Source organism: Onychomys torridus, chromosome 12 (genome assembly GCF_903995425.1).
Source record: "Onychomys torridus chromosome 12, mOncTor1.1, whole genome shotgun sequence".
In the NCBI taxonomy this organism is placed as follows: Eukaryota; Metazoa; Chordata; class Mammalia; order Rodentia; family Cricetidae; genus Onychomys; species Onychomys torridus.
The window spans coordinates 50,737,406-50,751,821 of NC_050454.1; the positions used below are offsets into that span (position 1 = coordinate 50,737,406).

A 14,416-nucleotide genomic window follows, 5' to 3' on the forward strand; every position below is an offset into this window, starting at 1 on the left:
AAAGATATTTTTGATGCAGTTGTCCCAATAGGGTGTTATTGTTGGGGATTGATTGTTTATATATTGGAAAGGTTTTTAGAGCCATATGGGAAAATCTGTTTGTTTGGTTTTTTTTTTAAGTGGAATAAATAATTCTGATACCATTTCATTTTGTGTCATATTTCTTTTTCTTGTTTTAAGCTGGTATTTATTCTTGTTCACAGCTAGGAAGTTAGGACAAGATTTCTTCATTTCAGCAACACTGACATTTTGTAATGAGTAATTTTTTGAGATGGAGAAGGACTCTGTATTGTAGGAGCTTTAGCAATGTCTCTGGCCTATCCAGTTACTGCTGGCACTGCTCCTTGATGCTGGTTCTGGCAACCAAGTCAGTCTCCAGATACTGCAGCAGCCCCCAGCGAGGCAGCAGGATGATTGTCCCTACTGAAAATCATCATTTGGGAGGAAGAGATGGCAACTTAGAAAGTCTATGAATTACCTGTATCTAACTGAATTGTATTTTTTAAAGACATGTTTATAAAACAGCAACAGTTACTTTGTCTATTAATATTCAATACTAAAACATCACTGAATGCTAACAAAGCAGCTCTCCTTGTTGACTACATTGTACACTCTATTGCAGGATAAATGAACTTAGTGTGGTTAGAATTGTATAAACATGGTGAAGAGCAGAAAGTCTTTCAGCTCTTACAGCTTTCCTCCAGTGTTCTTTTACCTCAGCTATTGTCCCCACCCATTCCCTCACAGCTGGAATTATTCCATATCTGAGACGTTCCCAGCATCTCCCCCATAATTCTTGTTAGTTAATTTCCCCTCCTCCTCCATTTGTATGTAATCTTTCAAAATAGAATAACATCAGGCTGTAATAGATAATGTTAATTGATGTCCCATGTGTACAAAATCAAGTTGATTTAAGATCCCAAGGATTTAAAAATTGTAAAAGTAAATAAATACTGCATGGTATGAAAACTGTAGAAATAAATCTCTGCATTTGGAAATTAATTACGTAATCATCCTTTAGCTCTCATTTTCCTAGATATTTGCATTTTAAAATCATTCTCAAAGCCTTATATTTGTTGTAGATAAGCACGGTGACTTATTGACTTTCTGATGAAAAGGAATGTTGAAGAAGTTTGTTGGTTTTCTCTTTTGTCCTGTTACGTTAATCTAATATTGTTTGCATTTTGTCTTCTTAAGTGAACCTCCTCTCCTAAGTATGCAAGGTCATTTAAAGTTAGACTCTTGGGCATGAGAGGAAGGTCCCCACATGTTGTCCACAGTTACAGAATCAACAGAAAGACATACAGAGTACCCCTCAGGGCCTTCATTTCAGTAAGGGAGGGCTTTGTTCTCCCTTTTGTTGAAATGAATCTGTTCCCCTCAATTTTAGACTTGCTCGTGTGAGTGTTTCAACATAAGCCTGTAATAAAAGGGACGGTATCTTCTTAGGAGAATTGTCATTTTATGATATCATACTGGTTCTCAATCTCAAGAACTCAAGTTTATTCAATACAAATTTATTAAACAGTAATTATGAGAATGAGCTGTAAATTATATATGTACTGTCCCCAGAGCTCCCCACAAAGTCAAAGAGATAGACTCTACCCAAAATCTCAGCCCTGTTCCAACTTGCTTACTAGACAAGTTCCTTCCATCCAACAAAAATGTTACTTCTTGTTAGACATTTTGGCAAGTTCTAGGGTACTCAGGAGCAATTAGAGGCTCCTTTACCTCATAGTGTACAGTCAAGATGACCTGATTTTAAAAGTAAAATTAAAAAATACTAGGACTGGCACAGTGGAAACAGTTGGGAGGAAGGGTTATACTTTCTGGACCTCTGTTCCTTTCTTGGAAAGGAAGGAAAGTATAATATTTGCACTTAGCATCCTCATAGCAAGGTGATAGTAAAGAACATGCTAATTATGTGTCCACATACAAATATGCACACTCTACCTCACAGGAAACAAAGTTGTTCACATTATGAGCTATGAACTATTACGAACTATAGTTGGATCTACCTTTGATTCGTTGTTGTTGTTTTGAGACAAAGCTTCTTCTCACTTTGTAGACAAGGCTGGCCTTGAACTCACAGATATCTGCCTGCTTCTGCCTCCTGGGTGCTGAGATGATTTGTTTTCATTATTGTTTCACTTTGTAGTCTTTATTGTTGTTCTTTTTTTTTTTTTTGAGCCATACTATAAGAACGATAATTCGGGAGCTTTTCTAAAAGGGAGGCATGAAAAATTTGAAATGTCTGTCCCTAAGGGAATAACTTGAGAGCATTTTGTAGTAAAGCCATGTAACCAAACTGATACTGAACATCTGTCTGTATATGATTTGCTCAACACCTAAAATGCAAAATCACAATCTCATTTAGTTGAAAAGGCAGGTTGCAAAGTATATGTTACATGATGCTACTTTTAAAATAAAATTGTGTGACTATGCATTTATGTGTATATATGTCAATCACTCCCATGAACTTTGTGCTAATATTGTACTAGTATAACTTGCAGACTGGACACTACTCTGGGCAGGACGCCAAGGGTTTGTGGCTAGATTTGTGTTTACATTTCTACTTTGGTAGCTTGCAGAGTACCTTCCTGTCCCAAAGACACTAGAATGTAGGTGCGAAGGCTCTGGGTAGGCACCAGCTCAACTTCTCCATGTTCAGTGTGTCCTGCAGGTGTTGTCATCAGCAGTAGGGCCTTGCGTGTGGTTTGTGGAGAGCAACTGTCTTGGCAACAGCCTGGGTTATTTGGGGATTCCCATGGTGGCTCTTTGGCCAACAGCTCAATTAGATGTAACCCATTCCAGGGACTGGAATCTTCATTTGGTGATAAGCAATGTCCATAGGAGACTCTGTCTCCTTGCTTATTCAGCAATTTCATTTATGTCACCTTCATACACATATATATTTTAGGAGGATATATATATATATATATATATATATATATATATATATATATATATATTTTAGGAGAGTATGTATTAGATTTCTGTACTATCCATAAGATGGCCCTTAATTTTAGCTTGTCTCTCCCATTTCCTATCTCTTGCCATCTCTCCCATCCATCCATAATTATCCTGTTTCCCCTTCCTTGGGAGAGCTATCTGCCCCCACCCTCACCTAGTTGCTCACTTTAGACCTGACTTCTGTGGTTCTGTGATGATAGCTTGGTTATCATTAATGTAACAGCTACTATCCACATAGAAGCGAATGCCTATCACATTTGTCTTTCTGGCTCTGGGTTACCTATTTTGTGGAATAAATAGAGGAGTGTTGTCGTTAACTACCTTTGAAAGTGTAGTAGAATTTTGCACTAAAGCAGTTTGGCAATAGTTATTGGGGGTTTAGGCATTTCAAATCACTGCTTCTATTTCAATAGGGCTTATAGGTCTGTTTAAATTGTTTATCTGATGTTGATTTAACTTTGATAAGAGATATGTATATAGAAAATTATTCATTGCTTTTAGAATTTTCAATTTGGTGGCCTATAGGTTTTTAAAGTGTGTCCTTATGATCCTCTGGATTCCCTTGGTGTCTGTTGATATGTCCTCATTTTCACTTCTAATTTTGATAATTTGGGTCTCTCTCTCTCTCTCTCTCTCTCTCTCTCTCTCTCTCTCTCTCTCTGCCTTTTTGTTAATTTGGATAAGGGTTTGTCAATCCTACTGAGATTTTCCATGAACCAACGTTTTCTTTCATTGATTCTTTTTTATTTTTCCTGTTTCATTGATTTCAGCTAAATTTAATTATTTCTTGTCTATTCCTTTTGGGTGTGATTTTTTTCTTTTTGTTCTAGAGCTTTCCAATATACTGTTCAGTTACTAATATGAGATCTCTCCAACTTTTTTTATGTAGGCAATTGGAGCGATGAAGTTGCTTCTTAGGACAATCTTCATCATGTTCCATATGTTTTGGGTTATTGTGTATTCATTATCACTCAATGCTAGGAAATCTTTAGTTTCTGTCTCAACCCTTTTTTCATTCATTAATGAGTTGTTCAGTTTCCATGAGTTTGTAAGCTTTCTGTTGTTTCTATTGTTGTTGATATCCAGCTTTATTTATGGTGGTCAGATAGGATGCAGGTCAGATAGTATTTCCATTTTTGTTTGTGTGTGTGTCTGTTGAGACCTGCTTTGTGACAGAGTATATGGTTATTTTTGGAGATGATTCCATGAGGTACTGAGAAGAAGGTGTATTCTTTTGTTTTGGGGTGAAATATTGTTGGTATAAGATATTATGGACCTGGGTATCTGTTAAGTCCATTTGGTTTATGACTTCAGTTAGCTTTGGCATTTCTGTTGTGGTTTGTCTGGATGTCTTCTGAAGTTGTAGGAGAAGATCTGTGTTATACACTGGAAATGGGGTGGGGGGAAGCTGCTGGAGATGATCTGCTACAGAGCTGGGGATGAGACTGGTTGATTCCATCTGGAAGAGTAGAAGGAGAGGAGATTTTTACTTTGTTTATTGTGACTCCTTGGGAGATTTGGGGGAAGAACGTCCATTATACTTGGTGCTCCTTATGTTTCCAAAAAAAATTCCTTGGAGGGAAAAACTCTGTCATCAAAAGGAAGATGTTAGTATGCACTGACAAGTAAGATATTTTCCTTTAAAGCAGTTCTAGCAAACTATCTAGAGATATTTTTCTGTGCTTGATAATACTAGAATATGAATATTTATATCACTTGTAGCTGACACTTATTTGTATATTGATTATATTCCTATGGTTCTTAAAATATCACCCTTTTTTCAACTTAACCCCTTTTTTTCATTCAATCTCTGTGATCTGCACCTAATTAAAAATATGAAAGTTTCAGCTGATTTAAAATATAAACTAACACAGAATGAGTAGTGAGACTTTACCAGATGTATAGGTAAATAAAGTGTTTTTCTTCTTTCATATTGTTTATTTGGAATTAAGTTTGTTTAAGGATACTGTTGATAAATATAGCAAACTGTATACACCAACTGGCTTAGTTATGCTTCGGTTTATTTGGTTAGAAAGTCGCCTTTGTTTTTGAGGATCTCAACTCTGTTAGCCAGTTATAGACGTTGTAATAACATCCATGTCGATTGTTTTGGTTTTTTGAAGATACGAGGAGGAAAGCTCATGATCACTTACACCCGTAAGAGCGATGCTGGCAAGTACGTTTGTGTTGGTACCAACATGGTGGGGGAACGCGAAAGCGAGGTTGCAGAGCTGACTGTTCTAGGTAAGTGTATGTTTGCCTAATTGCATCTAATGCCAGTAGCACACACTCGTCATTATCATTCTCTATCTTTATAAAAAGGAGAAAAATCAACTTTAATCAAACTGTATAACCTTTTCTTAAGGGAGAAAGAAAAACCAGTAGTCTACTATTGGGAGAAAAGAGAAGGGGTGAGGAGAAATCAGGAAAGCAGCTTGAGGTAAAGTAGTCAAAGATATGAGGTTAGCATAAGTAGGAAACACAGCGGAAGGTCTACAGAAGTGGGCAACTGTGTGGAATAAATGGATCTGTCCTAACTGAACATCCTAAGGGGGTTTCGACTCGTTCATCTTCCAGAGAGACCATCATTTGTGAAGAGACCCAGTAATTTGGCAGTAACTGTGGATGACAGTGCAGAATTTAAATGTGAGGCCCGAGGAGACCCTGTGCCTACAGTTCGATGGAGGAAAGATGATGGAGAGCTGCCTAAATCCAGGTACCTCTGGGGGGTTAACAATGTGATGGATCAGTTTGGAATTTCTCTTTCGAATCAGGCCACACCTGCCGGTAGTCTGTGTCCTAATCCTCACTTCTGATAGCACCACTTTCAGTTTCTACTTCATGAAACAGTTCAACAACCCATACTTCAAATTATAATCCTTCCCAGGGCTAGTGATAAGTGATGTTGTGTCCTCAATCCAGGACTGCAGCCATGAGCCACAGTTCCCATGATCAGAGAAGAAACAAACAACAAACCAAAATCAGCACTCTTTAGTGTACTGTGGTGCCAAGCCAGGATATGGAAAATGAAGTGTATGAAATGATTCTTGGATTCATGGTATCACTGAATTATAATACACTTATCATGATGCATTTGCATCACAAGAGCGTCTAGAGTCTGTGGCCAGGGTCAGGATGGAACCCTAGAGGTGATTAGAATCAAGGGTACTGGCTTGTGTCTGAAGCTCTCAGAATCATCCATCTGTGACCGTAGCTTGTACTTACAGAGTTTTTTTAAATAGATTTCTCTTCTGCTCAGCCAAATTTAATGCCAACTTTTTTTTTTTTGCAAAGGAGTAGGTGGGAAAGGAAAATAGACAGCATTCAACACGTAACTCTGATCCAATTAAAACTGGACTTCCTTTCCATTAGCTGTAGTATAACCTGGAAAGGTTAAGAAGTCAGGATTTCTTGTTGTCTGTCACATCCTTCAATAGCAGAGGAACAGAGATCTAAGAATTAGGGAGCACTGATGATGAGACCGGTGATGTAGAACATTCTGGTCTTGTCACTAGAATATTTTCTCAGGTATTCCCTCCATCAGCAGCATGTGTTGGGTCCTTGCTAAGTGTTTAGGATGGACAGTCCATGCTTAAGGAACTGAAAGAAGAATACAGGCATGAGTAGATACCCAACAACATTATCAAGTTCTCTTGTCATATAGATAGGTAGAAAACAGAAGAAACTGCTTAAAGGAAAATGAACCATATGCAAGAACTGAAATATATATAGAGAAATATACATGTGCATATATATATGTTCATGTAAACACACACACACACATACACACACACACACACACATATATATATGTGTGTGTGTGTGTGTGTGTGTGTGTGTATATATATATATATATATATATATATATATATATATATATATATATATATGCATGCACTGGAATGCAGAGAAAACTGTTGCAAATAAGGACCATTGCAGCATTGACAGAGATGTGCTGTGCTAGAAAGGGTCAGCATAGCTCAGGCTCAGAGTACCTGGTAAGCACTTATGTGATGTCAGACTGGAGATGCTGACACCAAATGATGAGGGAATGCATGCAGTAAAGAGCTTTGGCTCACATGGCATGACATTGCTAAGTAAGCCACAAAAGGTTAGGATGAGCAGGGTTAATATTCAGAAATAAACTACAACAGTAGATGTTACTCTGTTAAGGGTAGAGGCTGTGTTATTGCTGTGGTTTTAACAGAAGAGAGGTAAGTTTTGGTTTTGATCTAGTAGGTAATGGAGAAAAATTGAAAGTCAACTGACACATTGGACGGCATATCTGGTTTTGGTTTAAATGTTACCACTAAGCATTTGAGGAGCAAGAACAAGGGACCTCATCTTCTAATGCCTCAGTTTCCCCATCTACAAATTAGTATCTGTTGGGCCATAACCTTCTTGCTAGAATTTAAAAGGTTAAAATGTATTTAAAGCTTTTATATTTGGGATTTAATCAATGGTCCATCCCTTGCCAGTTAACTTTAATTTGAGCACAGTAGTTTGAGGAAACCAATGTATAATTGTTCTTTTAGAAAATGAAATAATTTTCAGGACAACCATGCTTTACACTTTGTTTCTAATTGTTTTGAGGGATTGGCTGCCTGTTACTTGGTACCTAGATCATATCTAGTACATAGTTGTAGTGATGTGAACTTCCAAGAAGAAACACACATAACTTTGCTTTCTTTTATTATATCATCAGATATGAAATCCGAGATGATCATACTTTGAAAATTCGGAAGGTGATGGCTGGTGATATGGGATCATACACTTGTGTGGCAGAAAATATGGTTGGAAAAGCTGAAGCATCAGCCACTCTGACAGTTCAAGGTAAGCAATGGAGATTTTGTGCATGCGTGCGTGCGTGCGTACTTGTTTTATCATGAGACATATAATGTTGGTGCTTGCAGAATACACTATTTATTAGTTTTTTATAAATACAGACCTTTTTGCTCTAAATATTTTATGTCAAATATCTAAACAGAACATTGTCTATATATCATACAATTGTTGGAAGAAATTGAATTAAATTTTCAGAATTATGATGACATGGATCTCAAAGGAGAATATACTTTAATCTCTGTGTCTTGAAATATAGTGTCCTCCTAAACTTTTAATTAAATGGTAGCTGTTTCCATGAAATCTTTGTTGTAGAAATAAAATAAGTTTTACATTGCTTCAGGTCGTGTTTCAGATCAGAGTTGTGTAAACTGTACTGCAATACCAGGTGGATTTTGTACCCTCCTCCCCCCACCCAAGAATGTCACAGACATTGGTCACAGACTAGGTAGGGGCTTTGCCTTCTATTCCCATGATGCCTAGACCAAAACAGATAGTCCGAGTGTATTAAGTGAATAAATTCTATTTCTCCTTGGCTGATAGTGATGGAGATTTCTTATTGAGTCTATGAGCTAAAATGAATAGGCTATTCAATGGTAGAAATGTCTTGGTCATCTGTGTCTTACACTGATGTTTACAGATTCTCCTCTGCCTACCATTGTGTTCAGAGTTCCGACATCCTCCACTCTTCCTCATCCTTTTACCTCTTTCTCCATGATGTCATAATGATTATTTCTCATTGTTTCTCACCTGAGAACTTTTTTTCCTCCCAGTGAGAAATTCTTTGTTGTGGCATTTGAGAGGCAACGACCTTTAAATACTTTTGATTGCTGCAAAGGATTCCCTGTTTTGACGTGTAGATGCAGTAAACAGAGAATATGGCCATAAACCACTTAGGTCGTTTCTGGGGCTAACATTAGCAACACTCAGGCTGTCATCTTTTCTGAATGCTGTCTCTTCTAAAGCTATTAAGCAGGAAAAGGTGGCTTTTGAGAGAGTTTCTCTACAGTAGATGTCCACAAAAAAGAGCCTTATGGGCTTTTCATATTTAAAAAAAAAGAAGGAAGACTATTTCTTTCCTATCTGTAGAGACAATATGTCCCACTTTGGGGTGTTTGGCGCCATCTCATAAAAAAAAAGAAAGAAAAAAAGAAAAAAGAAAGGTCAAGAACTAACATTGAATTTCTAAGGCTTCAGTTCCTTCTCCTTAATCTAAGTTATATTTGAACTCCTTGCTCAGGCTAAAACTGTGTGAAAAGGACACCGATTTACATTTAGAGAAAGCATAAATTCAAGCAGTGTCAGTTCCAAGTTCAAAAGCCCTCCAGAGGCAGCGAAAGTGGCCAGGATGAGTATACAACATGAAACGGTGTGTCTGTCTCCAGGCTACTATGCTGGTAAAACTGACCGTCTATCACGGTCGGTTACGTGTGTTGCAGACTTGAAGCCTTCTTCTACCCTAGTAGACTGATGCTGGTATAAACAGCAGTCATTCTTTTCTGTGTATAGTGGGCACTGAAATCAAAATATGGTTTCTTCCTGCAAGTTTAAACTCCATTCCAAAGCAAGGTCAGCCTTAGGTTTTCCGTATGGAATTCTTGCTCTGAAGCCTGAATTAATGTCAGTGGAAATTGGTAACAAATGAGCAGCAGCTCCAGAACCTGCTGGCTGAATTTAGACATTCTCATTTCAAATGCATTCGTTTTTCTATGAAGTTCTGAGGGATCTGTGAGCAGCCCAGGCTGTATTACTTCATTCAGTATTAAATATGTACATTAGCATCCCTGTTGAGTTGCTTTTAACATGCTAGCATAATAATCAGTGTACTGAAGAAAAGCAACATTTTGATTCAAAGATAGCTAAGAAGGAAACCTAAGACATTTGGTTTTTTTTTTCTTCCTTTGTGAAGAACATAGAAAAATATTAGTTTACTACAAAGGAATCTAATCAAAATTGAGTCCCTTTGGTAGCAAGAGGTAGATGCAACAAGGAATTTAGCAGTGTAATTTTTTCTATGTGATTCCTTTTTAAGAGGGGATAGTGGAGCCAGTTTGCACTTAAAAGTGATCTTCTTGGACAAGCGGTGGCATGGTGGCAGCGTAGGCCTTTAATCCCAGCACTGGGGAGGCAGAGGAAGGTCTCTGTGAGTTTGAGGCCAGCCTGGGCTACAAGAGTGAGTGACAGGACAGCCAGGGCTGTTATACAGAGAAACTCTGTCTTAACGAAACAAACGCACAACAACAAAAAGTGATCTAAGAAGAGCACTTAGCCAACCTGTGAATATTTTATTCTCAGAATTCAGGTAGGAAAACTGCATATTAAAATTAGAGGTAAAATCACCATAAATAAGGGTAGTGATTTGATTTTCACCTTCAATACAGAGAAAAGTAAGTCTTAATCTTAAATCTTTATCTTAAAAGGAACCCTAATTTGAGAATTATTTATTTTTTCCCTGCTCTTTATTTTTTGAAAGCTAAATTCTTTTTTAATTTTTACTTTATATGGTGTGAGTGATTGAACCCAGTACCTCTCTTACCACTGAGTCATACCCCTAGACCCAATTCTGCCCTGTTTTAGATGGTATCTATTAAGATACTCTCAGATTGTCCTTACTTGAGTCTAGGAGTTTTCTGTGGCTTTTCTCTCCCTCCCTCTCCCTCCCTCCCTCTCCCTCCCTCCCTCCCTCCCTCCCTCCTTCCCTCCCTCCTTTTCTTTTTTCTTTTCTTAGTTTGTGTGTGTGTGTGTGTGTGTGTGTATGTATGTGTGTGTGTGTGTATGTGTGTGTGTATGTATATGTGTGTGTGTGTGTGTGTGTGTGTGTGTGTGTGTGTGTGTGTGTGTTTTACTGGTCATCATCTTCATGCTTTGCCCTTACTAGACAGTTGTTCTCTTACAGAACTAAATTCAGTCCCTAGACCTTTCTTGGCTTTTCTACATAGATATTCTACATTGTACTTTAATAAATTTCTTGTTGAAACTAAAATCTGAATATGCATTTCGACCTCTGCTTGAGTGGTAAAAACAGCAAGGATGCATCATAAGGAAAGCCCAAGAAGTGCCTGGTGGCTTGATCCTAACTGCCAACACTCAACTGCATTGCATCAGAGCTGGAGAGGCTCTGATGTGTGATTCATTCTGTCTGTGGTCTGTGTTTGGAAGCAAGCAAAGCCATAATCATTGTACTATTTGCATATTTTAATAACATCATGTGGAATAGTTTTTGAATATTTTAGATGTATAAAATAAAACAGACTGAGAAAATAAATAGGAACCTCTAGAACTAGACAAAAATGCTAATTGTAAGTGTCTTACTATATATAATCTCAACCTGATTGGGGAGCTCATTACTGGAGCACAGAAATCTGGCTCTCTATTTTTTTAACACTAGAAGTTAAAAAGAATAAGGAAATAGTCTATGAATTGACAGAAATCATAAAGGGCTTGAAAAGGTTTCAGTACAATTCTGGACTTTTCAAAACTTGAGAATGTATGGTACAAAAATAGTAGCTAAGTTTGTGCTAGAGCCGTCAAAGCCTGAGCTACCCTTGTGATGAGCCTTTATAAAGAAGACACTGGGAGGGTACTGAATATTATGATCATCTGGGGACACAACCTAATTTTCTGAGTATTCCTCAGAAGGTGTTAGACCTCACCCCTGACTCTGTTAACCGATCAAGTTGATAGCTTTACACATTTTAATATTCTCAGCCCCTCTGTCCATCTGTCTGTGATTTTGGAGTGTTTCTGTACCGTTCGAATAAGAATATTCATGAATAAACATCCTCCAAAACTCCTTAATATTCAGACTTGGGTGGCTTGTTCAGGTCACTCTGTTTCAGAGCATGTCACTGTACCCTGACAGCCACACCACCTGAGGTTCACATGCAATGTTAGTTATGTAGCAGCCTCATGCTAAAGCTAAAATAAATTCTGTACTAAATCAGAACACAGATTATTTATTATATATGTTCGTATTTTACTTGGAAAAGAAGAAAGTTATAATAAAATGTGGTGGCATCAGGAAGTTGCAGTCTGTAGTACATTCCTGCCACGCCTCTGTAACTTGTTCATCAATAAGTATCAAGAAGCAAGAATGTCTCAGTTCCTTTAACTTGCATATCAAGTTGTATGTGTCATTGAAATTCGATATCAGAATGTGATTCAGGGCTCAACAGTAATTCGACGAATGGAAGAACAGTATTTGTTGTGTTACATTAGTTGTGCTCTTAATGTGACTAATTTAAAATGAGGAAACCACCCTGTTTGGAATAGTTTAGGTAGGAAAGTGTTTCTGCTGAATTCCTACTCAGAAAATAATTCAGTTAATGCAGACTGCAGAGGCCATCATCTTCTGAGGTTATGTAACACTTCCTACCTGTGACTTTAAATCAGTAGTTGCTTAATTGATGCTTAATGTTCACCTGTGTCTCTGTTTTCCCATGTGTGTATGTGTTTCCTTACACACACACACACACACACACACACACACACACACACACACACACACACCCCATCTACACACTTCTTTAAGAATTTAACTTATAAACCTAAAAAACCCAAACAAAAGCTAGTACCTTTTAAACAAAAGGTATGGTTCATCACAGTATCAGGCTATTGTTACGTTTGAACTCTAATGTCTCATTTACGAGTGTTAGGATGGTTAGTTCCGTCTTGGTCGGAATGAATTATTTTCCAAACAAGTGCTTAACATCGCATAATAGCCCCGTCCTTTAAAGGAAATTATATTTACTGCGGTATTTATAACAACTTTATAGGTTGTGACATATCTATAAAACATAAAATCCAACCAGAAGAAAATAGATGTATTGAGGCACTCTGCCAAGCTTTTAAGCGCTATGTCCCCAAGACTGCTAGAATTTATGCCTCCCTTTGGTATTTGAGCGTGGTGAGACTTTTGTTTCCTACTATTTCTCTGTGTTAATCGAAATGCATTACGTTGTTCAATGGCTGCTCGTCAGGTAGGCCCTGAGGTTCTTCTCAGACTCACATGATAGTCATGTGAAATTGGTTTATTTGTCTTTCGGTCGCAATCCCAGGCTTTATTATTAATGTGGGTGTTTTTTTTTCCCCCCTTTGGCTAGAGTTAGAATTTTGGTTACTCCTCGTGAGTACATCTTCAAAATATCTTTTAAAACACGAGGAGAAAGTAAATATTTCTCTTTTAATATATTATTTCTAGCAACCCTTATACAGTTTGTAAATTACTTACTTCAATGGCAATTAGGGAGATAGCTTTTCAGAATCATTTCCCTTTTGAGGACCATTGTGAAAGAAAGATAGACAAGATGGCGTAGGATTTAAACTCTTGATTCACTCATTTCCAATTTTCTCCTCAGCATGGAAGATTCTTTTGCTTGAGCTACTCATTGCTTAAACAGAGCAAACTAGATGGCGTTATTAATCTTTCCACTCTCTTGGTGACTTCACAGATAAAGCAGCTCTTATTACTGTCCCAATTTTATTTCCATAGTGAATTTGTGACTCTATCAGCAAAATGATCATGTTCCCATCACTGTGTCCCATCAGTCAAAGGAAGCTGAACTGAATGTAGACGTCCACACACCAGCCATTTCCTAAGCCATCACCTTTTATCTCCCTGCGTTGAACCATTAGGAAAATCTAATCCCGTTTTTCTGCATCTCTCTTACAATAGGAACTAAAAGATACTTAGTTCTCCTGTTTCTCTTGAGGGCTGAATCCTGAAGCACTCAGACACAGGAAGCTGTATGTTGTTATCTCCCTCTGTATCCCACCAGACACTTCTCAGGCTTCTTGCAGGAACCAGTTATTCTTCGATGCCCAAGACTGGGCTGCTTTTCTGCCCTTTCTTCCATCCGTGTTAAAACAAAAAGCAGGTGCCCAACATGGCCCATCCAGGTGATACTCTGTGATCAGATACAGAGATTCTGTAAAATTTCAGCTTCTCTCTCAGAAGTGGCTGTCCATTTTCCTACCTTGATCTAAAATCATGCTGTCCTCTCAGATTCACTAAAAGTCATTGCCGGCATATAATAGCAATGCTAAAGAGAATTGTCAAAGAGGTATATGCTCTATTCTATTCCATGAAATTATGTTGTCTTTTGCCTCTCATAGGTATTTATGGCAAGTATATAATGAAGGAGAAAAGTACATCCTCATTAGGCTTGATTAGCCAGTGACAGCTCCCGGAAGGGCTCTTTAGAGTATGAGATTGACATGAAATGGGGGATACACAAAGGCATGGGGAGAAACGGCCCAGGCTGTCTTTGGGCTGACTTAATTGCTACTAATGGGATGTGTTTCCCAGAGCCTTTTCCGTGATGCGGAACTGCACGTGTCAGACTTGGAGTGTCTCAAGTGCTACGGTTTGCGATTGACCACTGCTTAGGGCCCCAGTGAACTGGGAACTGGCGAGCCGTCCTGACTTTCAGTAAACCGTGAAGCCACTGTCAGAGGCTTAGCGGAGCCTTGGCGTTTCTTCTGTCTTTGCAGTGAACAGTAGAACTGTAAAGACTTGAGCCTGGGAGGGCAGCTTCCCATGATCCTCCACTTCCCTTGGAAACGCATCCTACAGTCCCATTCAGAACACAGGTTAGAGAGG

The 14,416-nt window shown here is 38.2% G+C and overlaps 1 protein-coding gene across 10 annotated transcripts in view; it reads left to right on the forward strand.

The window, feature by feature from the left end:
• The window catches only part of Robo1 (roundabout guidance receptor 1), a 1,035,706-nt gene that overhangs the window by 915,027 nt on the left and 106,263 nt on the right, over positions 1 to 14,416 (forward strand). For all 10 annotated transcript variants that reach the window (XM_036203231.1, XM_036203233.1, XM_036203229.1 and 7 more), the window contains 3 exons: positions 5,097 to 5,217; positions 5,551 to 5,689; positions 7,679 to 7,806. In XM_036203231.1, the coding sequence (XP_036059124.1) occupies positions 5,097 to 5,217; positions 5,551 to 5,689; positions 7,679 to 7,806 (388 nt within the window). The remainder of the gene's footprint in view (positions 1 to 5,096; positions 5,218 to 5,550; positions 5,690 to 7,678; positions 7,807 to 14,416) is intronic.